Source organism: Trifolium pratense, linkage group LG3 (assembly GCF_020283565.1).
Source record: "Trifolium pratense cultivar HEN17-A07 linkage group LG3, ARS_RC_1.1, whole genome shotgun sequence".
NCBI lineage: Eukaryota > Viridiplantae > Streptophyta > Magnoliopsida > Fabales > Fabaceae > Trifolium > Trifolium pratense.
In genome coordinates this window covers 44736320-44760849 of record NC_060061.1, presented here as the reverse complement: position 1 = coordinate 44760849, position 24530 = coordinate 44736320, and the positions used below count along the sequence as shown (strand labels likewise).

General features: G+C 32.4%; 3 protein-coding genes and 1 long non-coding RNA gene across 31 annotated transcripts; 2 read left to right on the top strand and 2 right to left on the bottom strand.

Moving 5' to 3' along the window:
- LOC123915197 (cytochrome P450 71D9-like) lies at positions 1-4921 on the bottom strand. The gene is made up of 3 exons (XM_045966341.1): positions 4829-4921; positions 995-1870; positions 1-612 (listed from the first exon to the last, which is right to left on the bottom strand). Exons 1-3 carry the CDS (start codon positions 4919-4921, stop codon positions 1-3), a joined length of 1581 nt encoding a protein of 526 aa, XP_045822297.1.
- A 2505-nt stretch (positions 4922-7426) lies between these two features.
- On the top strand, positions 7427-15305 carry LOC123918880. Its single transcript, XR_006812988.1, has 6 exons — positions 7427-7762; positions 7969-8038; positions 8898-13763; positions 13970-14039; positions 14899-14962; positions 15249-15305. It is a non-coding gene; the product is annotated as an uncharacterized LOC123918880 (long non-coding RNA).
- A 676-nt stretch (positions 15306-15981) lies between these two features.
- Positions 15982-18065, top strand: LOC123918878. 27 transcript variants are annotated; one of them, XM_045971042.1, is made up of 6 exons: positions 15984-16225; positions 16383-16445; positions 16551-16582; positions 16717-16802; positions 16964-17049; positions 17741-18065. In XM_045971042.1, exons 2-6 carry the CDS (start codon positions 16425-16427, stop codon positions 17852-17854), a joined length of 339 nt encoding a protein of 112 aa, XP_045826998.1. In that variant the 5' UTR covers positions 15984-16225; positions 16383-16424; the 3' UTR covers positions 17855-18065. The 27 variants fall into 27 exon arrangements, 6 of the variants coding, with proteins under 6 accessions (XP_045826995.1, XP_045826998.1, XP_045826999.1 ...); XM_045971043.1 differs by having other exon boundaries at positions 15990-16225; positions 16389-16445; positions 16973-17049; XM_045971041.1 differs by having other exon boundaries at positions 15991-16225; positions 16389-16445.
- Positions 18066-20808: 2743 nt separating this feature from the next.
- On the bottom strand, positions 20809-23401 carry LOC123918877 (cytochrome P450 71D9-like). 2 transcript variants are annotated; one of them, XM_045971037.1, is made up of 3 exons: positions 23210-23301; positions 22397-23147; positions 20809-21969 (listed from the first exon to the last, which is right to left on the bottom strand). In XM_045971037.1, exons 2-3 carry the CDS (start codon positions 23066-23068, stop codon positions 21358-21360), a joined length of 1284 nt encoding a protein of 427 aa, XP_045826993.1. In that variant the 5' UTR covers positions 23069-23147; positions 23210-23301; the 3' UTR covers positions 20809-21357. The 2 variants fall into 2 exon arrangements, with proteins under 2 accessions (XP_045826993.1, XP_045826992.1); XM_045971036.1 differs by having other exon boundaries at positions 22397-23401.
- Positions 23402-24530: the final 1129 nt, after the last annotated feature.

Genomic DNA, 24530 nt, shown 5'->3' with positions numbered 1-24530 from the left:
CTAAGGATGATAAGTGATAGGAATAAGGAATAAATCATCTTTTCGAGTAACCGCTACTCCAAAAGTCTCACTCATGTCCAAATCGTCATTTTTCTTTGCATTCGAAAGTTTCCAATCAAAGTAATACATCAACAATGCAAGTGGATACTCAACGTTGACCAAACCAAACGTGACCCCAGGGCACATTCTTCTTCCAGCACCAAATGGAATGAACTCAAAATTATTACCTTTATAGTCTACCCTACTTTTAATGAATCTTTCAGGATAAAATTTGTCCGGGTCATCCCAATGATTTGGATCTCTTCCAATAGCCCAAGCATTCACTATAACTTTGCTTTTAAAAGGTATGTCATAACTATTTATCTCGCATGTTTGTCCACATTCTCTTGGAAGCAAAAGTGCACCCGGAGGATGTAATCTCAACGTCTCTTTCACAACATATTTTAAATATTGTAATTTATCCAAGTCACTTTCATTGGGTTTTCTTTCTTTATCAAATACCTCTCTTAACTCAGCTTGTACCCTCTCCATTATTCTTGGATTTTTAATCATCTCTGCCATTGCCCATGTTATGGTAGAAGCTGAACTATCACTTCCAGCTCCATATATATCCTTCAGAATTAAGAGATCTAGTTTGTTAAATTTATTTCAAAAGCATCCAGCCCAATATAAGAGATTATACATATATATCCTTAAGAATAATTGTATATTGAATTTGTTAATAACGATATTGGTTTTCCAATTTTTTTTGTTTTCACTATTGGTATTCAGTTCATTGGACAGCTTAATCTGATTCGAAAGTCAATTTTAACATCAAGTGTGGTTCCAACCCCTTTTCGATTACAGTTACTTGTTGGTTACGGTAAATAAGCAGGTAAAGTAATTGGAAGTTTTGCGGTTAAGAGATAACTAATTTAGTCAAAAATTTAAAATGAGTTTTATAAAAAAGATACAAAATCTTTTCTAAAAGAACCGGAGGGAGTAATATACTTACCAAGATCACAGCCTTGACACAATTATCATTTAAACAATATTCCTGTTTCAATAGCACATCAACAAGATCTTCCTCACCATGATCTTCATTGACCCTTGATTTATTAACCTCCCTATGCTCATCAACAATGTTTTGCAAAATCTTATCAGTTTGTTTGTGTAACTTTTCAAGCTTAGGCTTCAACCCAGATATATTTTGAAGCCATTTATAAGAAGGATATAAATCTCCCAAATTAAAACCTCCAACAACTTTACTAGCTTCCTTCACCAATGATATGAATTTCTGATTGTCCTTGCACTTCTTCCCAAAAGCTGTCCTAGAAATTATTGTAGAAATTGTTGAAAACACTTCTTTGGTTAAATTAATTTGTGATCCTTCTTTTGAAGCAATCCATTTGATTAGATTATTTACCTCTTCACTTCTAATTGGTTGAAAAGATTGGACTCGTTTTGAACTTAATAGCTCTAAAGTACAAATTTTTCTAAGTTGTCTCCAATAATCTCCATAAGGAGCAAAAGCAATACCAAGAGAGTTATTCATTATGTCCGAAGCTTGAATAGAAGGCCTTGATGAAAAAACAAGATCATGTGTTTTCATCACTTCTTTGGCATATTCTGATGATGAAACTACAATTGTGGAAACTTCACCAAGCTTTAGATGCATTAAAGGTCCATATTTTGTTGATAAATCTCTTAGCTTATGATGGGGAAGTGAACCTATAAGGTTGTGTATGCCTCCTATGATAGGTAGTTTCAATGGACCTGGTGGTAAATTTGGAGTTGGGTCAGATTTCTTGGTCACTTTTTTGTGTGCAATAAACAAAAAAGTGATAAGGGAGAAAATGGATGTAAAGTATATGATACGATCATGAGTTCCCTAAACATGTGGAAGGAAACTTATAAAAAAATGCATAAAAAAATATTTGGATGAAGATGCTTCAGCCCAACTTGAAGCTCAATTCATATGATAAGAAGCATCTTTAGGCTGAATTGTGATCTAATAATATTGGACTAAATAAAAAAACAATTAAGTCCAATTTTCTTTATTTTTATTGTAATTTTCGTTTTTGGTATTAGGAGAGTTTTTAGATGACCTTTAGTTGCTCCCTAGGCTCTCTAGATGCTTCCTAGTGGTGCACTAAGTCATTATAGTGGCTAGTAGGAATTTATAAGCAAGTTAGTGGGAATTTTCTAAGGTCTATAATGAATGAATGATAGTGGACAATAAATCCTACTATGTAAGGATATGCTATAAATAGGACTATCATGTACTTCTTAAGGCACAACTTGAAGTTTAATATAATTTGAGAGTTTTCTTGTGAGAACTTTTCCTTTGTTCTTGAGATAAGAACTTTATAGTGTTGGTTCTACCGGCAGGTCGCGGTTAGGGTCGCACTTTATTTGATAACTTTGGTTCTACCGGCAGGTCGCGGTTAGGGTCAAGTTCCTCTATATCTTGATAACTTTGGTTCTACCGGCAGGTCGCGGTTAGGGTCAAGTTCCTCTTTTACCTGTTTTCAAGACGATCCTAAGCAGTCGCTTATCAGTTGGTATCTGAGCTTCGACTCTTGAAATCAGGTTTGATCTATCATTTTTTTTATCTTGTTAAAAAAAAGAGTTGAAAAAAAAAATATGGAGAAAGAAAAACATGTCTCCATCAAACATTTGGAGAAGTTATTATTTCAAGAATTTCAAAAGCTTCATGAAAAGTTTGATCGCATGGAGAGGAATTATAGAAAAAATTATAAAAAAAGAGACGGAGAAAAGAAGATAGAAGATAGAAGAATGAAAAGTGAGGGACAAACAAAAAAACATATTGCAAATTTTGATGTATTTTGGGGTAACTTCCAAAATAAAGAGATTGGTAGAGAGAAAAGAAAACAAGAGAGCAAGGAGAAACTTGAAAGTGAAGTGAAGGGAGAAGAGATTATTGAAAAAGAAATTGAGAACATTTTTGTGGCTATCGAAAATGTCACCATTCCTAAGAGTGGGAAAGAAAAAGAAGAGATTATCGAAAAAGAAATTGATAGCGTTTTTGTGGTTACCGAAAATGTCATCATTCCTTTTAATAATGCTTCTTTTACTTCTTGTACTCTAGAGTCTTTATCTCAAGGAGAAGTTAGTGAAGAAGATAGAAATCTTACTTTTGAGAGAAGTAAAGAAAATGAAGTAGAGAAGATGGAAAATTGTGAGAGAAAATATAATGATGTTATAGAAGTGGAGGAGAAAGAAAATATTGAGAGAAAAGAAGAAAAGAAAAATGAATGTGAAGCAAAGGAAATTTATGAGAGAAAAATAAATGAGGAGGTTGAAAAAGATGTCAACTTTGAGAAGATTGAAGAAAAAAAATTCAACTTGCAAAAAGAAAGGGAATATCCAAAAGAGAGAATTTTTTTTACTAATCCTTTAGTTATTTATGCAGGTTTGGATTTGAGGACAAATCCTCTTGAAGAGGGAGAGAATGATACGATCATGAGTTCCCTAAACATGTGGAAGGAAACTTATAAAAAAATGCATAAAAAAATATTTGGATGAAGATGCTTCAGCCCAACTTGAAGCTCAATTCATATGATAAGAAGCATCTTTAGGCTGAATTGTGATCTAATAATATTGGACTAAATAAAAAAACAATTAAGTCCAATTTTCTTTATTTTTATTGTAATTTTCGTTTTTGGTATTAGGAGAGTTTTTAGATGACCTTTAGTTGCTCCCTAGGCTCTCTAGATGCTTCCTAGTGGTGCACTAAGTCATTATAGTGGCTAGTAGGAATTTATAAGCAAGTTAGTGGGAATTTTCTAAGGTCTATAATGAATGAATGATAGTGGACAATAAATCCTACTATGTAAGGATATGCTATAAATAGGACTATCATGTACTTCTTAAGGCACAACTTGAAGTTTAATATAATTTGAGAGTTTTCTTGTGAGAACTTTTCCTTTGTTCTTGAGATAAGAACTTTATAGTGTTGGTTCTACCGGCAGGTCGCGGTTAGGGTCGCACTTTATTTGATAACTTTGGTTCTACCGGCAGGTCGCGGTTAGGGTCAAGTTCCTCTATATCTTGATAACTTTGGTTCTACCGGCAGGTCGCGGTTAGGGTCAAGTTCCTCTTTTACCTGTTTTCAAGACGATCCTAAGCAGTCGCTTATCAGTATATAATTTGAAGATCCATTTGGGAAAAAGAAGTAGAATTATGTTGTGATAAAACTCTGTTTGCAACTCTAATATATACTATATCAAACGCTAAAAAAGTGTTTGATGAAACTTTCATTTTATTCATTAAAAAATTAAAAATTTATTTAAATAGGTCTTGCACGAATAGGTCAAACATTAATTTTTTTTTTTGTTTTGCAATAAATAAATAAAACTTACAACTACTCAAGAGTGTTTAGATAAAATGACACAAGTTTCTTTTATCATAATCAATATCATGATTCTGACTTGAGCATGCAGGAAATATTCGATATACGACAAAAAATAAATAAATAAATAAATAAATAAAGAGTCTTGCTAATGTGTGTCCTAAGAACACATGTTAGAAATCCTACAAATAATATTTTTGCATTGAAAAACACAATATTATGACACTTAAAAAGCTAAATACACAAATTTTATGAAAAATATTTCGATATTGAGTTCCTTATGCTCTTAGGATAGGGTGTAGTTATGGCGATTTGGATCCTCAGCAGCGGCAACCTCTGCTGCGGTGCCTGCTGCTGGATCTGACCATTCAATTGATAGGGTTTTCTATTCCATATTAATACATATTAATATGTAAAGCAGGTAAGTAAAGCCCAACATGACTCCGCTCTATGATCGTGCTCTGTTCCAATCACCAAAACAACGTGTTCTTTATTTTTTAACACAATTAAATGTGTTCTTGCAGCAAATTTGCTCTGTTCCGAATCCAAATCCTCTTTGGCACCCATTGTTTGTATGCTCGACAATTGTTTTCTCCCCAATAATTGATGGTATCACAATTAAATTATGCTCTGTTCTAATTCTCTTTGGTCCCAAATTTTAATTCTCACCGCTAAAGCTTTCTTCACCGGTAATCCCACCACAACTATTATTACAAGATTAGAAAAGGAAAAAAGAAAAAGAAAAATAAATCCTGTGTTTTCTATTTTATATATCATTGAGATAAATCAAGCTTTTTTATACATAATTGGGTCACAATTTCACAATCATGGATGTTTTCAGTAAATTTGAAAACCCCTTTCACATATAAAATTGAAGGTTCTTGAACAATAAGAAATATGAGAAAATATGTAATTGATTGGTAGGAAATTTATTGGCAGTGTTTCACAAAAGTAAAACTATCTACCATATTGATTAGATGAAGAAAGTGGTAAAAATAGCACAGGAATGATTCAACAGGAATGACCAGGAATGATGGTTCCGTGTTTCTTAACGATGATAGTTTGTGCAGTGTGAAAAGGAAAAACCAAGAAAAATAATTCCGTGTCACTAGAAAAAAATTTGTGTTGTTTTTGTCTTATAATCTGAGCCACTACAATAATCCAATGGCCATAAATGATGCAGCAGGGGCAGCAGCAGAGACTTTCGCTGCTGAGGATCCAAATCGGTAGTTATGGTGCATAAACTTCATCGTTATGCACAATGTATAAACAATGAAAATTACTCAACGCACCCCCATATGCTACCCCATTACTCGCGCGCCCCACATTTTCTTAGCGCACCCCCCAATTTTTTTTTCTCCTAGATTTCTTACGAGCCCCCCAGATTTTTTTTCCTCCCCAGATTTCTAGCGTGCCCCCCAATTTTTTTTCCTCCTCCAGATTTCTAGCACATCCCCCAAATTTCTAACGTGCCCCCCATTTTCAATTAAATAATAACTTTTGTTCCTTTGAAGTACATATTATAAGAATCTATTTTCAATTAATTGTGTTGGATGATTATATAGTCATATTTTAATTTAAAATTACATACTAAAACATATATTGTAATTATGGTTTAATTTATTACAATTAACATAAATCATTAGCGAAACCATTGGTTTTTTGTTTTATTACAAAACCATTAGAAAATTATTTTGGTTTCACATAGAAAACTATCAAAACCATTAAACCATACTTATGGTTTCAGTAATAATCAGTATTTAAAATCATTAAACCATTTAGTGTAAAACCATTTTAAAATACAAATGGTTTCAGTGTATAACTATTTGAAACCATTTAACCAGCATAATGGTTTCCAAGATTTTTAAAACCCTAAAAACACAATATCGGTTTTAGTAAACACATAAAACCATTTTACAATACAAATGGTTTTACTGTTTAACTCTCTAAAACAATTTAACCAGCATAATGGTTTCCAGAATAATATTGTATAAATAGTATATATATATATATATAACCATTTAACAATACTAATGGTTTCAGTGTATAATATCTCGAAACCATTTAACATACCAAATAGGATGAGATTTCGAAAATACCAAAGAAGATTAATATTAGTTTATCTAGCTTTATCATTCGATTATTTGAGGGATGAGCGAGGGATTAACGGATGTAAACCCATCGGTCCTCTTTTTAATCCAATTTTATTTTTTAATTTTATTTGCGAAAGACAAACAACCGATAAGCAAAGCACACGACCAACGTTCGGTCATTCGAGGGTTTAGCAGATGTAAACCTGTCGGTCTCATTTTAAATCCAAATTATTTAATTACAATTTGTTTTGTAGGTTTTTATCATTTTTATCATTTTTTTGGTTTAAATTAAACAAATTAAATAAATTAGATAATAAATAAATAAAAAAATAAATAACATCACAAGAGTGCATAAAGTAAGCAGGAGAGATGCATGTAGCATGAAAGAATACAGGCCCAACCCACAAGAAGGCCCAACGCAGCAACAAACAAAAAAAATAGGATATGATCTGGGCTGTTTAATTAATCAGACGACTCTTAAAAGGTGGTTGCCTATTTTTTTTTGCTAGGAAGTCTGAGTGTTTGGTTGGTTTATAATGATGCAAATTGGACTGTTTGTCTCGATACATGGAAATCAATTTACTAGATTTTGTTGTTTGTCGTTGTTGGGAAGTCTCTAGGTTTTCTTAACACACACCACTTTTTGCTGGGCAAGAGATTCTCTTCTGTGTAAATTTTGTCCATTGTAATTCTTACCATTTTTTTGCTATAGTAATTCAATTAAAAATAATGCATTTGGAAAGTTGAGATCCACATTGAATCCCTTCCGACCTTCGGTGAAATTGTCATTGAAGACAATTCACTCTCCCCTCCTTACTGACAATTTAAGTGTATTCAAATTTTCACAAAGACGTAAAGGATATTGAGGTGGATTGTCATTATATTCGAAAAACATTAGAAAATCATGTTATATCTCTTCCTCTTGTTGAAACGCACCGTTTCGGTTTTTTTTTCTAGAATAAAAAAAAATATAAAAAATAATAATAAAAAAAAAAAAAACATGGGACAAAAAGACAAACCAAATAAAACACGGAAACCCCACCCACCCCTTTCTATTTCTCTCACGTGCCTTTCACTCTCTACTCCCATCTTCTAGAATTCTCTCCACTCTCACTTTCATTTTGTTCGTCTCTATTCCAATTCACCATAATTCTTTTTCTCTTCTCTCCACTCTTGATGGTTAATTACTCATATAAGCAAAGCTATCTCCTAGTCTAAAAGTGTTCATGGGTAAAGATTTTGGAGTTAGGGTTATTGCTCTAAGAAAGGAGAAGAATATCCATCTCTTGAAAGTTGGTCATTTATATTCTTTGAGGTAAAATTTTATGATTCACGAGTTTAAAAATGATATCTATTTTGGATGAGTAGCAGAACTAGTGTGTAGTAAACTCTTAGATTTTTCATGAGTCACTTTAAACTCTAACTCTAACAAATTGGGGGTTTTGTCTAATTCTTTTATCTATTGGTAGTGTGATCTTAAATAAGTTTTCACGAGAGCTGAAATTGTTGTATGATGTTCAGATTCGATGAAAATTGCTCCGGTGGTCATTCCGGAAGGCATTGCTAGGAACGGAGTTGATTCGTCATAGTTGTGAGTTGATGATGATCATTACTACTTATTTTAACTACTATTATCAATTTTATGTTGCTTATTTTCTATGTTAAAGTATTTATAAAATTGGGGAACACACCCTTTGAACATTTTCTCGTCATTGTTATATAATTTCCAAGTCATCAAATTTAACTATACTTTATTTGGACTTATCCATGACTTGTTGAACAAATGAATTGAAAATGAGGTTTGTTGTGGTATTTTTAGATAAATTTCAATATCTTGTGAAACGTGGATTTTGATAAATATGTTTTGAGAATAATGATTTCGATCAAGTAACCGATAACGAGGATAACGGTCTAGGTGCACCTAGTTATATAATATCGAGTAGAAAAGGGCTATCCGTTAGATGGAGCCGCCCCTAAGTGAAAGGCCACTCTTAGGAGGAAAGGGCTATCAACGAGATGGAGCCGTCTCTCGATTCTCTCGTAACGAATTGGCTATCAACGATATTGTAGACTCTCTAATTAAAGATGAGGATGTATTTTCGTAATCGAGGAGAAAAGGGCTATCCGTTAGATGGAGCCGCCCCTAAGTGAAAGGCCACTCTTAGGAGGAAAGGGCTATCAACGAGATGGAGCCGTCTCTCGATTCTCTCGTTATGACTTCTTTTTATTTGATTGGATTTCTATATTTTTTATTATTTCAAATTTCAAACTCTATAATGATTTGGATCGAATATTATTTATAGTACGTAGTTACTGCTACACAATAATTATTACAAGCTTTCTAAAAATCAAATGCTCGTGCCTTTGTGTGTTTCCCATCTAGTTGGTAATGGTTGTTATCTCTCACTAAGTCCTTGTGACTTACTCCTTCATCTTATATTTTTTTTCAGATTCAAAGTCAACTGAATAGAAAGCTTCTATCAGAGTTAAAGATTTGTCAATGTCACTCTTTTGGTAGGCCTTCTTGATGAACAACTATTTTGTATATGTATATTTGGAGTTGATCGAGTATCTGCAGCTATTTTGAGTCTAGGAATATCTTGTTTTGAAATGTATAAATTTAAACATGTATATTTTGAAAATTTTGACTGAATGATGTATATGCTGCAAACAGGATTTATTCTGATTTGGAAACATTGAAAATACAAATGAGACTTTGTCGAAATTTCAGTAAAATTGTTCTAAAGTAAATAGTCATTTGGAAATAATATATTTATTGTTTGTTAAATTCGGTCATTAGGCTTGCCGGACTAGTATTAGTTCGTGCGCCGGTCACGATTGGAATTGGGTCGTGACAAAGTTGGTATCAGAGCCTGGTTATAGGTCCTAATAGCTGCAGACATAGAATGAGAATAGGTTCTTGTTAGTAAATTGTGAACCGCGGCACCATTTACTTGCAAGAAGCTATTAGCATTCTATGGTAGTCTCACTTGTTGTTCAATCCAATGATCTCTTTTGGTCTTTGATTTGTCTACATCTGATTTGTCGTCTTGTCCCATATTCGGTCAATTTTCTTTCATTTGGTCAGGACGCCACCCAACACTAGGATCTCCACTAGAAGCAAAGTTTTTCCTTATGGTTTACTTCCCAACCTAGTTAAAGAGTAATGATTCGTACGTACTCGTTGTCGATTTAAAGTAGATGATCGAGGATGCGGCATTCATGTCGACGGACGTGATTGGTTGTAGTAGTAGTAGTTAGTGTTGAGGTGCCTAGAGGAAGACAAATATTGCTAAAGGTATTGCAACAACTTATTGTGATTGTTGTTGAGAAGTAGCATGATAATGATAATCTAAGACAAACAAATTTTGATGGGTCACAAGTAGTTAGCCAGGGTGAGTACTAGACGATAACCCCATCTAGAGAGATTAATGTTGATATAGAGAAATTCATGATACCTAAACCCTTACCTTTTCTACGTCGAGTGTGCGTGAGGATCCACTTAAATTCATTGACTATCTAAAGAGGTTAATTATAAAAAGCGTTAGGATGCTCAGATATAGGGGCAGTGAAGTTGACATCATTTAAGTTGGAGGATTTGGTATATGACTTGTTTGATACACTTACCTGTACAAATAGGATCACCGACGTTGGCATGGAGTGAGATCTCTTGATTGTTTATGACTCGTTTTCTTTTAGAAAGTGTTGGAGATGCATGGTTTAAATTATGACTATGAGGGATTTAAACAAACTGAGGTTATGTCAATTTCAAAGAACAAAACTCGTTTTGCAGAACTTTCAAGGCACAACAAATATTACTATCACAAGAGAGATAGTTCTAGTAGACAAAATTTTTTACACAGTGTAGAGTCGTAGATTAGATTATGGTGCATATAAATAATTCACTTTTCCTTAGAATAATTTTGACTTTAAAGGTTGATTTCAATCTGAATTTTTTTTCAAAGAGGGTAAAATGTACTTTCAATGTGGTCGAGTATGCAGTAACAGGAGGGGTCGTCCTTGGCAGCTACGACACAATTATTATCTAGTTATGAATTAACACTGGTAGCTTTAGTATAGATTATGACAGGATGTTGTGTATGAATTGGACGTTCTTCCATCATATCACCTTAGTCTATTATAACAAGGGAGTGAGAATTGAGATATTGGGTAATCGCTTTTATCCTTTGCGAGTAGAACGTGATTTTGTACCATATAATTTAACCTCTTGTTTAGGATCTAACAAGTTGTTAAAAAAAAAAGGAGTTATTATGGATAATTATTCTTGATTATGGAAATACAAGTGAGTGAAGAAAAAACATTAAATAGTTCCAAAAAACGTGAGTTTCCTAATGTTTTTCCTGAAGAATTTCTTAGATTGCCTCATGATAAGAATATTAAGATATCTATAAACTTGGTTCCTAACACTCAACGACATCCATACCTCTTCATCAAATAGTTAGCATAACTTTAAGTGTTAAGGGAGAAAGCTATATGATTTTCTCAATAAGATATTTATTAGTCCAACTTCTTTTCCTTGGGAAGCCGTGATATTGTTTATAGGGAAGAAAGATGAACCCATGTGATATTGTGTGGTAGAGAATCGAATAGGAGGGTAGTAACGATTGAATATTGTTTACTTTGAATTGACGAGTTGTGTGATCAACTTCAAGAAGTTAAGTGTTTTGTCTAGGATTGATTTGCGGTCTAGGCATCACCAATTAAAGGTTGAGAGGGGTCTTATTTCAATAAAAACTCTTTGCACATACTATGAGCATTATATAATTCTGGTTATGTCTTTTGAGTTTACTAATTCTCTAACATCTTTATGGATATTTGATAGAGTTAGGAACGGTCATAAACCTGAGCGTTTTCAAATCAAGATTGTATTGAAGACCTACTAGGATTGAAAAATTTATTTTCAAGTCTCAAAATTCTACCTTTTCTTATGAGTCACCAAAAATAAAAATAAAAAAATAAAAAATTACTTATCTGTGAATTCCTAAGCAATAGAAACATGCGGAAAACCACCTATTAACTCTGCATTGGTTAGTAGCTTCTAGGCTATTAACATATTTATTAGTAAAAATTTAGGCCTTGATAAGGATATTATTAAACTTGAAATTTAATATTCCTTGATTTAGGAATACATTTGGATTGAGTATGTCCAGGCTTGGTTGGTAGACTATTAAGATGTAAATTAAATATGAAGTAGGTGGTTTATTTATGTAACATAAATACTAGTTATAATAGAATGATGCCCTGTGATAGTCATTCAAGGTGATTAACTTCTGGAATGAATGAAACAAGTATTTTTTATTTATAAGCTCTTGAAGACTATTTTTTAAACCTCTCAATATTTCCTACTATATGTTTCTTGGGTTATTAGATCACGAGTTGATAAATTGAAACAGTAGAGAGTAAATTAGGTGAGTATTATGGAATACGGTCATAAACTACTTACCAAACAAATCAGAGTTGCGCAGCGGAAGCATGTTGGTGGAAAGGAGATTTTGATATGCTGCAATGATTATAGTTAAAGCAGGGTGTCAAATAAAACTAGAAGTGTGTGAAGTGCTACTCCCAAAACCTCCATACATCATTGTTCAAGACATAATTTAAGTTCGGTACCTTTAATTTTATGTTCAATTCCTTGTGTGTTTTGTTTGAAAGTAATGTTGCAACCTTATATAAGTTCTTGTTGGGGGTGGTCTTACAGATGTCACAAGAGTGAGAACCTTGAGTATATTGTTTTAATGATTGTAAGATGTGAAAGTATGATTCCAAATGCCTAAAGTAATAAACCATTGAACTAAAAGAGATGTGATTCTAAGATCTATTGTTGAATTTTAGTTAGTTACAGCAAGAATGCTAGTGGAATTGTGCCAACAGTAGACCATTTTACATATAAGCAACAGTAGAAACTTTAAACCATCCATAGATCATTATGTTAAGATTTATTTAAACTAGATCCTTTCTTTACATGGTATGTCAATCTTTACTATCTCTGACAACATGGTGCTCAGTTGTCTGCTCCGTTTTAGATGTCTATCAGAAATAGGAACCCGTTTGAATCTTAGTACAATCATTATCCTAGGACCGATGGTCAATTTGTCAAAACTATAAAAAAAAAACATAGAGGATATGTTTCGTGCTTGTGTTCTTATTATTAGAGGAAGTTGACCAATGTTTTTCTATGATGGAAATTTCATATAAATAGTTACGAATCTAGTATTAAAGTGGCGCCTTTGAGGCATTGTATGTAGACAATGTATGTCTTTGATAGTATGATTGGATGTTGGCTAGTCTAAACTCTAAACTAGTGGGCCTAGAGTTGATTCAACATATTGTTGAAAAGGTTAAGATTTTCTAGGAGTGTTTAATGACAATTCGAAGTAGGAAAAGTCTTACTCTAATCAGAGATGTCGCCCTTACTGTTCACAGTGGGAGAGCATGCATGTATTCCTACATGTTTCACAAATGTAGGGTGTATTGTGGTTTGGCAGAAGGGGGGAAATTAGTTTAAGGTTCAATGGAATGTTAGAGTTTCGGTAGAGATTCGAACTTCTATCTTATCACTTGGGACTTCGACCAGATCTCTCGACAGTCCGTACGGTATTTTATATTTCTATGCTCTAGAAATACCTTTATGACCCTTTCATGTGATTATTCATGAAAATGTGCAGCTAGACTAGGATTTTTCTTATGTTGAACCATTTGATAGCTATAATATATATAGATAAGGAAGTGATATATATGTTTATGATCAAAGGGTATCGTTTAAGCAGAGATTCTATGGCAAAGATTGTTTAACGAGGTAATAACTTGAGAACCCAAATAAGTCATGTGTGACAAGTATCCACATTTATTTAAAAATCAAGATTAGTAGTATAAATTCGAGGACGAATTTTCTTAAGGGGGGAAGATTGAAACGCACCGTTTCGGTTTTTTTTTCTAGAATAAAAAAAAATATAAAAAATAATAATAAAAAAAAAAAAAACATGGGACAAAAAGACAAACCAAATAAAACACGGAAACCCCACCCACCCCTTTCTATTTCTCTCACGTGCCTTTCACTCTCTACTCCCATCTTCTAGAATTCTCTCCACTCTCACTTTCATTTTGTTCGTCTCTATTCCAATTCACCATAATTCTTTTTCTCTTCTCTCCACTCTTGATGGTTAATTACTCATATAAGCAAAGCTATCTCCTAGTCTAAAAGTGTTCATGGGTAAAGATTTTGGAGTTAGGGTTATTGCTCTAAGAAAGGAGAAGAATATCCATCTCTTGAAAGTTGGTCATTTATATTCTTTGAGGTAAAATTTTATGATTCACGAGTTTAAAAATGATATCTATTTTGGATGAGTAGCAGAACTAGTGTGTAGTAAACTCTTAGATTTTTCATGAGTCACTTTAAACTCTAACTCTAACAAATTGGGGGTTTTGTCTAATTCTTTTATCTATTGGTAGTGTGATATTAAATAAGTTTTCACGAGAGCTGAAATTGTTGTATGATGTTCAGATTCGATGAAAATTGCTCCGGTGGTCATTCCGGAAGGCATTGCTAGGAACGGAGTTGATTCGTCATAGTTGTGAGTTGATGATGATCATTACTACTTATTTTAACTACTATTATCAATTTTATGTTGCTTATTTTCTATGTTAAAGTATTTATAAAATTGGGGAACACACCCTTTGAACATTTTCTCGTCATTGTTATATAATTTCCAAGTCATCAAATTTAACTATACTTTATTTGGACTTATCCATGACTTGTTGAACAAATGAATTGAAAATGAGGTTTGTTGTGGTATTTTTAGATAAATTTCAATATCTTGTGAAACGTGGATTTTGATAAATATGTTTTGAGAATAATGATTTCGATCAAGTAACCGATAACGAGGATAACGGTCTAGGTGCACCTAGTTATATAATATCGAGTAGAAAAGGGCTATCCGTTAGATGGAGCCGCCCCTAAGTGAAAGGCCACTCTTAGGAGGAAAGGGCTATCAACGAGATGGAGCCGTCTCTCGATTCTCTCGTAACGAATTGGCTATCAACGATATTGTAGACTCTCTAATTAAAGATGAGGATGTATTTTCGTAATCGAGGAGAAAAGGGCTATCCGTTAGATGGAGCCGCCCCTAAGTGAAAGGCCACTCTTAGGAGGAAAGGGCTATCAACGAGATGGAGCCGTCTCTCGATTCTCTCGTTATGACTTCTTTTTATTTGATTGGATTTCTATATTTTTTATTATTTCAAATTTCAAACTCTATAATGATTTGGATCGAATATTATTTATAGTACGTAGTTACTGCTACACAATAATTATTACAAGCTTTCTAAAAATCAAATGCTCGTGCCTTTGTGTGTTTCCCATCTAGTTGGTAATGGTTGTTATCTCTCACTAAGTCCTTGTGACTTACTCCTTCATCTTATATTTTTTTTCAGATTCAAAGTCAACTGAATAGAAAGCTTCTATCAGAGTTAAAGATTTGTCAATGTCACTCTTTTGGTAGGCCTTCTTGATGAACAACTATTTTGTATATGTATATTTGGAGTTGATCGAGTATCTGCAGCTATTTTGAGTCTAGGAATATCTTGTTTTGAAATGTATAAATTTAAACATGTATATTTTGAAAATTTTGACTGAATGATGTATATGCTGCAAACAGGATTTATTCTGATTTGGAAACATTGAAAATACAAATGAGACTTTGTCGAAATTTCAGTAAAATTGTTCTAAAGTAAATAGTCATTTGGAAATAATATATTTATTGTTTGTTAAATTCGGTCATTAGGCTTGCCGGACTAGTATTAGTTCGTGCGCCGGTCACGATTGGAATTGGGTCGTGACACTTGTCACATTACAACTTCAACCTACAAATATATCTGGGACGGAAATTTGTGACCGAAATATTTTCCGTCCCAAAATATTTAAATTGGGACGAAATTTGCGACGCTTTTCACTCAGAAACATTTCTTTTTAAATTTCTTTGGTCAGTTGGGACGGAATTGATATTCCGTCTCCAAATTGAGACAAAGTAAAATATCTGTCGCAAATTTGGGACTGAATTTGTATTTCCGTCTCATAATTATTCCAAAATTTAGTGAAATTAAAGGGGGAAAATTGGCGCCATTACCACAGTGACGGGAATGTAATTTTTATTTCTTTATTATAATTATTATTTAATATCATTTAAAGGGAAAAAGGGGTATTTAATTTTTATTTATTATAATTATTATTTAATATCATTTATTATGGTTTATAAAATTTCACAAAAAATTTAAATTATGCAAGTATATACAAAATAATTATTTTAGGCGTTTTATTTTTTTGGTAAGGATTTAGGCCTTTTATTAAATTAAAATAATTCTAATTGTACCAAACGAAAATATAAATTATATTTGGTAAAATCAAAGAATTGTAAGAATTAATTTTATTATTTTTAAGTAAATTAGAAGACTTACTTTATTGTGTCAAAAAAAAAAAAGACTTACTTACTTTAATAGATAAATTATTAAGATAACTGGAAAAAAAAAAAAGTTTATTTGATAAATGTTGGTAAAACAAAGATAAATCTCTAACACAGGCAATTTAGAGAAAGAAGCCAATTGAACCCTAACGCTAGTGAGAATGAAGCACTCAGTCTCGTCATCGACTCATCGCTACCAGAGAACCCTAACGCCAGTCACCGGCCATCACTTTCATCTCTCGTCTCAACACCAGTCAACTCAATCGTCACCGTCTCTTCTCTCAACTCAGTCACTATCGTCGGTACGAATTTTCCATCCCCTTTTCGTTTAAACTTCTCCCTGACCTCCATTGGATCTCTATCTTTGTTATGAGTAAAGAGGAAGATTTTAGTTCTTCAATTTTTTTAATTCCTCTCTCTCTCTCAATCCCTATATTTATGCCGAACACTGTTTTGAAGCTACAGGAAACTATCGTCTCTCTAGTTTGAAGCTACAAGAAGATGATAAACAGGGTTGTTGATGTAAGTTCTCAACCAACTCTTCAATTTTTTATTTTCAATTTCAGTATTATTATGATATTTTTGGAAATTTCTCTATGTTTTATCACTTCTGTATATGATGAACAGGGTTGTTTCATATACATATCGCTGGATCTAGGGTATCGTGATTACTTTAGATGTCTTCAGTTTTAGTTAATGATTTGTTTCGGAAAATTTTGATTGAATTTATCCAGTATTTTTTTGTTTCTCCTTAATGCTGTTTTCTAATTTTTGTTCATTTTGATTTGATTAGTGGTTTGAGCTCAATGTATTCTTTTGGCTGGAAAGATGGGTGCAGCATATATATGTTCTTCCAAGTTTTTTTTTTTTGTTTGAAAAGTACGTGCTTCAAGTTACTTTTCTTATTTTCTTTGGTTTGGTTTATATATTGATCAGGAGTTGTAGGTGTGTTTTTCATTAGGCTTCTCATCAGGATGTTAGGAGTGATATATTGTGATTCTTGTACTGGTCTTGTGTTATCCAAAATTTCATTTTTACAGGTTATGCAGCTGTATGCTCTGCTGCAACTGTCGTAGTTTATGGGGCAGAGGTAGAGAATTTCAATAGCTTATTTATCATATGGGGGGTAAGTCTTGACTCTTGATCATTGTTATGGTGTTTTGGTTGTATCTCATAATTTGGAGCTGAAGAAACTTTTTTCTATGTGTTAACCTTTCTCTTGATTAATAGTAATGCAGTAAGAGGAGAAACAATGACTGAAGTTTTAGCTAATGGAATTTGAATTGAACTGATCAAGTATTTTCTTTATGCCAAGGTATTAAAAAGGCCCTTGTTTTTGTACAAGTGATGCATATGTGTGTACTAAATTATCAGTTGCCTTGTTTTTGTCTTACTTTGAGTAAGCAAAAGAAATATAGACTTGTTGAAAAGCTGAATTGGGAATGGTTGAATGTTGAATATTAAGTTTTTAAAATGTATTAGGCCTTTATTTCCTTTCATTTGTACTTAACTAGTTGATTAGTTAGTTGTGCAGCACAAAAAAAGAGAAAACAAATATATCTTATATCACTGCATTTTAGTTTTTTATGAGCATCTTGACTAATTTACTATGTATATATGTTGCAAAAATACATACAACTTCAGAACAATAGATAATGTATGAGGTATAGGATACTATATGTGATAGCAACCTCCTGTTACATTTTTTCTTTTAAGTATGCATACTAATTAATTTGTGGGAGAATTCTTTTGAACTTGTTGCAAATTAGTTGTTGAGATAGACCCCAGTCAATTAATGTTTTCTATTTTTATTTTAGTTTACAGGGAAAACATTCTCCGGCTATGTTCATACTTTGAGTCTCTACATCAATATTAGGAGTTTGGTGATAATGAAGTACTTGCCGAAGCCTATTGATATGGATTGCATTTAGATGGAAGCATGTGTGTCCATGCCTTCATAATAATAGTGATGACTTTGAATGTAAAAACTTCAAAATTATTAGAAGTTTAGTCTTTTGGATATGTTGTTATAATTTGGATTATGTATATTATGTTTATGATTGAGCAATTTATGTTTTGTATCGGACAAGTAAATATGTAATTTCTTACAAGTTGAATGAAAATTGATGATTATTACATGAATTTATATAAGTAATTACTTTTATTAGGATTTTATTAGAGTGAAACAAGAAATTGGATAAAATTATGCGGCACTTTGATTGGGACGGAATTTTAAAATCTGTCAGTAAATTGAGACGGAATGTTAAAAAGGTCCCAATGTTTGATAATTATTTCTGTCCCGAATTCCGTCCCAAAATTGCGACAGTTTGATTATTTCCGTCCCCAACAAATTGCGACGCGCGAATTGCGACGAAATTTGGTTTGTCACAAATTCCGTCCCAAAATTAGTTTGGGACAGAAATTTCAACTGTTGTGCGACAGAATTTTCCGTCCCAAATGAATTTTTTTCTAGTAGTGACTCTTTTGGTAGGCCTTCTTGATGAACAACTATTTTGTATATGTATATTTGGAGTTGATCGAGTATCTGCAGCTATTTTGAGTCTAGGAATATCTTGTTTTGAAATGTATAAATTTAAACATGTATATTTTGAAAATTTTGACTGAATGATGTATATGCTGCAAACAGGATTTATTCTGATTTGGAAACATTGAAAATACAAATGAGACTTTGTCGAAATTTCAGTAAAATTGTTCTAAAGTAAATAGTCATTTGGAAATAATATATTTATTGTTTGTTAAATTCGGTCATTAGGCTTGCCGGACTAGTATTAGTTCGTGCGCCGGTCACGATTGGAATTGGGTCGTGACACTTGTCACATTACAACTTCAACCAACAAATATTTTAATTAATGTTATTTGAACTTGTGCATCAGTTTCACATCAGGAAATTGATGCTTGACCACCCATATGGTTGGGAACAGGCCAGTCCAGGCTTGCCTGAGTCTGGCCTATGATTTTTCTTCAAATCTAAGTCTGGTTTACGGCTTATCAAATATTATTTTTTTTGGCCTGGCCTGACCTTTAATCCTATTTAAAAGTCTGTGTTATATAAAAGCCTCTATATAGTCTTTTTAAATAGGCCAAACATACCTTAAAGCCTATTTCACGTTTAAATTTTTATAATTTCTACAACATTAAGAAAAAGCTAATAAAATAATTAACACAGTAATTAAAAGCTAATAAAATAATAAGTATGATTACGACAAAATCTATTAAGTATGCCATAATACAAATTGTTTACTAAGCACTAATGTTAACCCGATGATTTGTGAATTGTGCTGAAATATTTTGTCTAAATAATATATTTTTTCTTTGTAAAAAAATAATATATTTTTTACAAGATATAAATAATAATATTATATAAATATAAACAATAATTATTAAATATAAACAGACCCATCTATCAGGCTTTGTAGGTTTTTTTAGAAGCATGAGTCTGGTCTATTTATATAAATAGACTCTTTTTAAGACTTAAGTCTGACATTTTTAATAAACAAATCAGGCCAGGCCGAAGGCCCCTGTACAGCCTATTCCCAACACTACACCAACATCATTTTAATTTTTCTCCGGAGGGAATGTCAATAAAGAATATCCTGCTCCATTATCAATTTAATTGCTAATTATTGTTGTGATTTTAATTATCTAATCTCTAATTATTGTTGTAATCTTAATTAATGTTGTAATTTAATGATATCTTTAATTATTGTTGTGATTTTGTCATCACTAAGATTCTTATTTTTGCTGAATATATGCTTAGCTGTCATCATCAATTATTGTATATAAATTGTAGGAATTAGAGTATTTGTGTAGTCTTTGCCGTTCAAAAAAAAAAAGGAATATTTGTATAGTACTCCCTCCGTATTATAATATATGTCGTTTTGACACTTTTACACATATTAAGAAAGATAATTAATGTTGTATGGAAAAGAGAGATTATGAGTTGATTTACAAAATTGTCCTTCATTTATGGTATGGAAAAAAAAATTTGAAGAATGGAAAGAAGAGAGAGTAATAAATAGTTAAGGGTATAATAAGAAAAATAGCATTAAATGCTTCATTGGTGATATAAAGCGACATATATTGTGGTACAAATTTTTCCTCCAAAGTGACATATATTGTGGTACGGAGGGAGTAGTCTCCAGGAGCATAGCTCAGTTGGTATGGATATCGCACTTTATGTGCATGAGCCCGAGTTCGAACTCGAGATACTTCACTTATTCACATTTAACTTGGATTTTCCAACCACTAGTATACTTGACAAAAAAAAAATTGTATAGTATTATAATACTACTTATGGATAGCTTAGCTGCATTGAGCATTTTTCTTAATTGCTATAGTACTAAAATTCTATTTATGGATAGAATCCGATCAATGAGAAGCAACAAAACAAAAATTCTTGACCGGACAACTATATTGCAAACTATAATAATAGTTTCATTTCCAAAGATTTAAAATCTTGCCATACACACATAAAAACATAATTATTTCCTTATCAAGAAAAAAGACTTAACATAACAAAGCCAACAAGTTATATTAATATATAATATATATATCTATCATTAAAAAAACTTAATTGCATATTTAGTCCCTTATGTTTATTTTAGTTTTTAATTTGGTCTCTTATGTTTAAAAAGTTTCATGTTTTGTCCCTTATGTTATATTGATTTTAATATAAGTTCGTCATTTTCGTTAAATTTTGAGTTAATTTTTTATAATTTTTTGTTAAATTTTGAATTAATTTTTTCTATAACTTTCACATAGTACCTTCTTAAGTTGTCCGCATATGCAAATCCATAATTAGTCACGTAGACGATTTAAATAAAAATTTGACTAAAAGAATCAATTTGAAACTTTTTAAACATGATAGACCAAATTAAAACTTAAAATAAACATAAGGGACTATACATGCAATTAAGCGTTAAAAAAAACAACAAGGCAAAGCCACGAAAGACAAAACTTCCATGCCTTCTAAGAAGGGGAGGAAGAGGAAAAAAAACACACCAACAAAAATATAACACCAAGAGACTGAAACCCAAATGCAGCAACCACTACACCCTAACACACCCTACAAGCAGCCCTCCAAAAAACACATGGAAGGAAGCCAATAAGCAACAACAATCACAGCAATTCAAAGTTAGCTAACTCTAACCAATGCAGCATTAGCGCGCTCTTATTTCGTTTTCTATTGCTTCTGCGCATGCATTGAACGATCTTTTTACAACATACTCGTTATCTTTTTATGCCTTCAAATTTAAGATTTTACCGATTTCCCAAATTTCCAGTGCTTCGAATTCTTCATCCGTATATTCATCATCTGTACTACCGGAACTTTCTTCTATTCGTGATGGACAGTTGCCTTGCATCAAATTTTGTTTCGCCTTGTCTTGTTTTTTTGTTGGCTTGCTAGAGTAGGCTAAGGATGATAAGTGGAAGGAATAAGGTATAAATCTTCTTTTTTAGCCATAGTTACTCCAAAAGTCTCACTCATGTCTAAATCTTCTTTCTTCACTCCAATGGGAAGTTTCCAATCAAAGTGATACATCAACAATGCAAGGGAAAATTCAACATTGGCTAAACCAAATGTGATCCCCGGGCATATTCTTCTACCAGAGCCAAATGGAATGTACTCATAATTATTACCCTTATAGTCTACAATATTTTCAATGAACCTTTCAGGATAAAACTTTTCTGGATCAGTCCAATGGTTTGGATCTCTTCCAATGGCCCAAACATTCACGATGACTTTGCTTTTAAAAGGTATATCATATCCATTTATCTGACATGCTTGTCCGCACTCTCTTGGAAGCAAAAATGCACCTGGAGGGTGTAATCTCAATGTCTCTTTTACAACATATTTTAAATATTTTAACTTATCTATGTCACTTTCTTTGGTTATTTTTTCTTTATCAAATGCCTCTCTTACCTCTGCTTGTACCTTCTCCATGATTCTTGGATTTTTAATCATCTCTGCCACAGCCCATACTATGGTAGCAGCTGATGTCTCACTTCCACCTCCATACATATCCTTCATGATCAAGAAATCTACTTAGTTAAAATGATTAATATATCCAAAAATCATCCATCCCAATATATGAGATTTTTTTAGGCAATCCCAATATAAGATATATACATACTCTGGTCCTAAATCTTAAATTTGAAAAATAGATTAAGAACTCGTGAATATTGATAAGTTAAGTCATTTTTACTCTTATTTTGTTAAGAAAGAGAAAAATTCTTTCCTCCCATCTATTTCAAAATTTTCAAATTAACCCCTACAAATTTTATAAATTGCAAATTCACCCCTATTTTTTCCAAAATTATAAATTGCAAATTAACCCCTTTTTTTTTTTCCAAACACACTATTATCTCATCTCTAATTATATTTTTAAGATAAAAAGAATCCCTAAATAGTTCAACTTAGATTAATTAAAGTAATATATTAATATGCTTACCAAGATGACTGCCTTGACACTATTATCAGTTAAACAATCCTGATTCAATAGCACATCTATAAGATCTTCCTCAACTTTTTCACCTTCATCTTCATTGACCCTTGATTTATTAGCCTCCCTATGGTCATCAATAATGTTTTGCATTATCTTGTCAGCTTGTTTGTGCAACTTTTCAAGCTTAGGCTTCAATCCAGACATATGTTGAAGCCATTTAAATGAAGGGAACAAATCTCCCAACTCAAAACCTCCGGCAACCTCCACGGCTTCCTTTACGACCGAAATGAATTTTTGATTTTCCTTACACTTTTTTCCAAAGGCTAGTCTTGAAGTGATTGTAAATATTGTTGAAAACACTTCTTTGGTGAGATTAATTTGTGATCCTTCTTTTGAAGCAATCGATTTTATTAGATTGCTTATCTCTTCACTTCTAATTGGTTGAAAAGATTGGACACGTTTTGAACTTAATAGTTCTAAAGTACAAATTTTTCTAAGTTGTCTCCAATAATCACCATAAGGTGCAAAAGACATACCAAGGGAATCATAACTCATTATCTTTGAAGCTAGAATTGGAGGCCTTGATGCAAATACAAGATCATGTGTTTTCAACACTTCTTTTGCATATTCTGATGATGAAACTACAATTGTTGAAACTTCACCAAGTTTTAGATGCATTAAAGGTCCATATTTTGTTGATAAATCTCTTAGCTTATGATGGGGAAGTGAACCAATAAGGTTGTGTATGTTTCCTATGATAGGTAGCTTCAATGGACCTGGTGGTAAATTTGGAGTTGAGTTAAATTTCTTGGTTACTATTTTGTTTGCTATGAACACAAAAATAAAAAGGGAGAAAATGGATGTAAAGTATAGGATTTGAAGATCCATCATATTGGAAACAGAATTATGGCTCTCTTTGTTTTCTGATGAAACTCTGTTTGTAACTCTATTATATAGAACGTAGAAATTTCATAATTTTTTAACAATATCATATTGGTAATGTATTACGTTGAAAAAACATGTTTGGTGTACTAGCAATATTTAAATTTATCCATGTTTTTCTCTTCTTTTTTTTTTTTTATTTAAACTCGGTATCTGGCTTAAGTTCGACTAATCTGAGGGGACTAATTTCACTGCCCACTTTGATTTAAAGCTAGAGTTTTTTTTTTTCTTTTTTTTTTTCGGCATAAACTAGCCCACTGAAATTGACAGACCTTAAGAGAAATACACTATAAAGTCCAAGTCAATAGCACCGCTAAGCCAATTCAAGTGTGTTCTGTTTCTTTCATTGGGATTTTTTTCTTTATCAAATATATATACCTCTCTTTTTTCAGCTCTTACGTACCTTCTCCGTTATTCTTGATTTTTAATTATCTCGATCATATCCTTCTAGATCAAGAGATTTAGTTTGTTTAATTAATATGAAAAGCAGCCATACAAGAAAGACTATATAATGGAGTATGGACCCGAAGACGACAGCCGAAGTTGATATGATGCGCCATAGAACCGTGGCTGCTCCTCGAGATGGGTGATGATGTAATATTAAGGTTGATTGTAATGTAAGTATCACATTGCTAATGAAGAAAAAAAAGGTCAAAAAAATTATATTGAAGAAGTCTCACATCACTTAGAATGGTCAAGGTTATATAATGGACCTAAGTTCTTTGTTTGTAATTGCATTGATCGGTATCACTTTAAGCTTATATATGACTTTTTTGTTTTTCTCTTACTCTTTTATTATAGTGTTGTGAGATGTAGTTAGGTATTTACTTTGGAGAGTGTGGGTGTATTGGGGTCATGAGATGTTTGAGAGTGAAGTCTATGTGTTGTAACAATTTTCACATAGTGATATTCTCTGGTTGTCAATTTTGACAACGACCGTAATTTTTTTTCCGGTTTTGAAATTTCCATATTATATTTTTGTGTTGTGCTTGCATTCTTTTATTTTCTCTACGCCTATTTTTCCTAACATGTACTTACAAAAATTCCAATGCTCAAGTCAATTATGTTATTCAAACAACTAAAGTTTGACAAAAATACAACAAACTAGTGGGATACACTTGATGGATTGTGGACCCATCACAAGTTTCCATTCCGAAGTAAAGAAATGATGAAGTCGGTGCACTAAACTAAAATACTC

Excerpts from the sequence above, each read along its gene's own strand:
- LOC123915197 (XM_045966341.1), bottom strand. The coding sequence starts at position 4,921 with ATGGGTGCCAAAGAGGATTTGGATTCGGAACAGAGCAAATTTGCTGCA. Across the intron at positions 1,871-4,828 it reads ATAAAGAACACGTTGTTTTG|GGAACTCATGATCGTATCAT; the intron begins GTGATTGGAACA and ends CCACATGTTTAG. Across the intron at positions 613-994 it reads GTGTCAAGGCTGTGATCTTG|GATATATATGGAGCTGGAAG; the intron begins GTAAGTATATTA and ends TTAATTCTGAAG.
- LOC123918878 (XM_045971039.1), top strand. The coding sequence starts at position 16,425 with ATGATAAACAGGGTTGTTGATGTAAGTTCTCAACCAACTCTTCAATTT. Across the intron at positions 16,803-16,963 it reads TTTTTTTTTTTGTTTGAAAA|GTTATGCAGCTGTATGCTCT; the intron begins GTACGTGCTTCA and ends TCATTTTTACAG. Across the intron at positions 17,050-17,740 it reads GCTTATTTATCATATGGGGG|TTTACAGGGAAAACATTCTC; the intron begins GTAAGTCTTGAC and ends TTTTTATTTTAG.
- LOC123918877 (XM_045971036.1), bottom strand. The coding sequence starts at position 23,281 with ATGATGGATCTTCAAATCCTATACTTTACATCCATTTTCTCCCTTTTT. Across the intron at positions 21,970-22,396 it reads GTGTCAAGGCAGTCATCTTG|GATATGTATGGAGGTGGAAG; the intron begins GTAAGCATATTA and ends TTGATCATGAAG.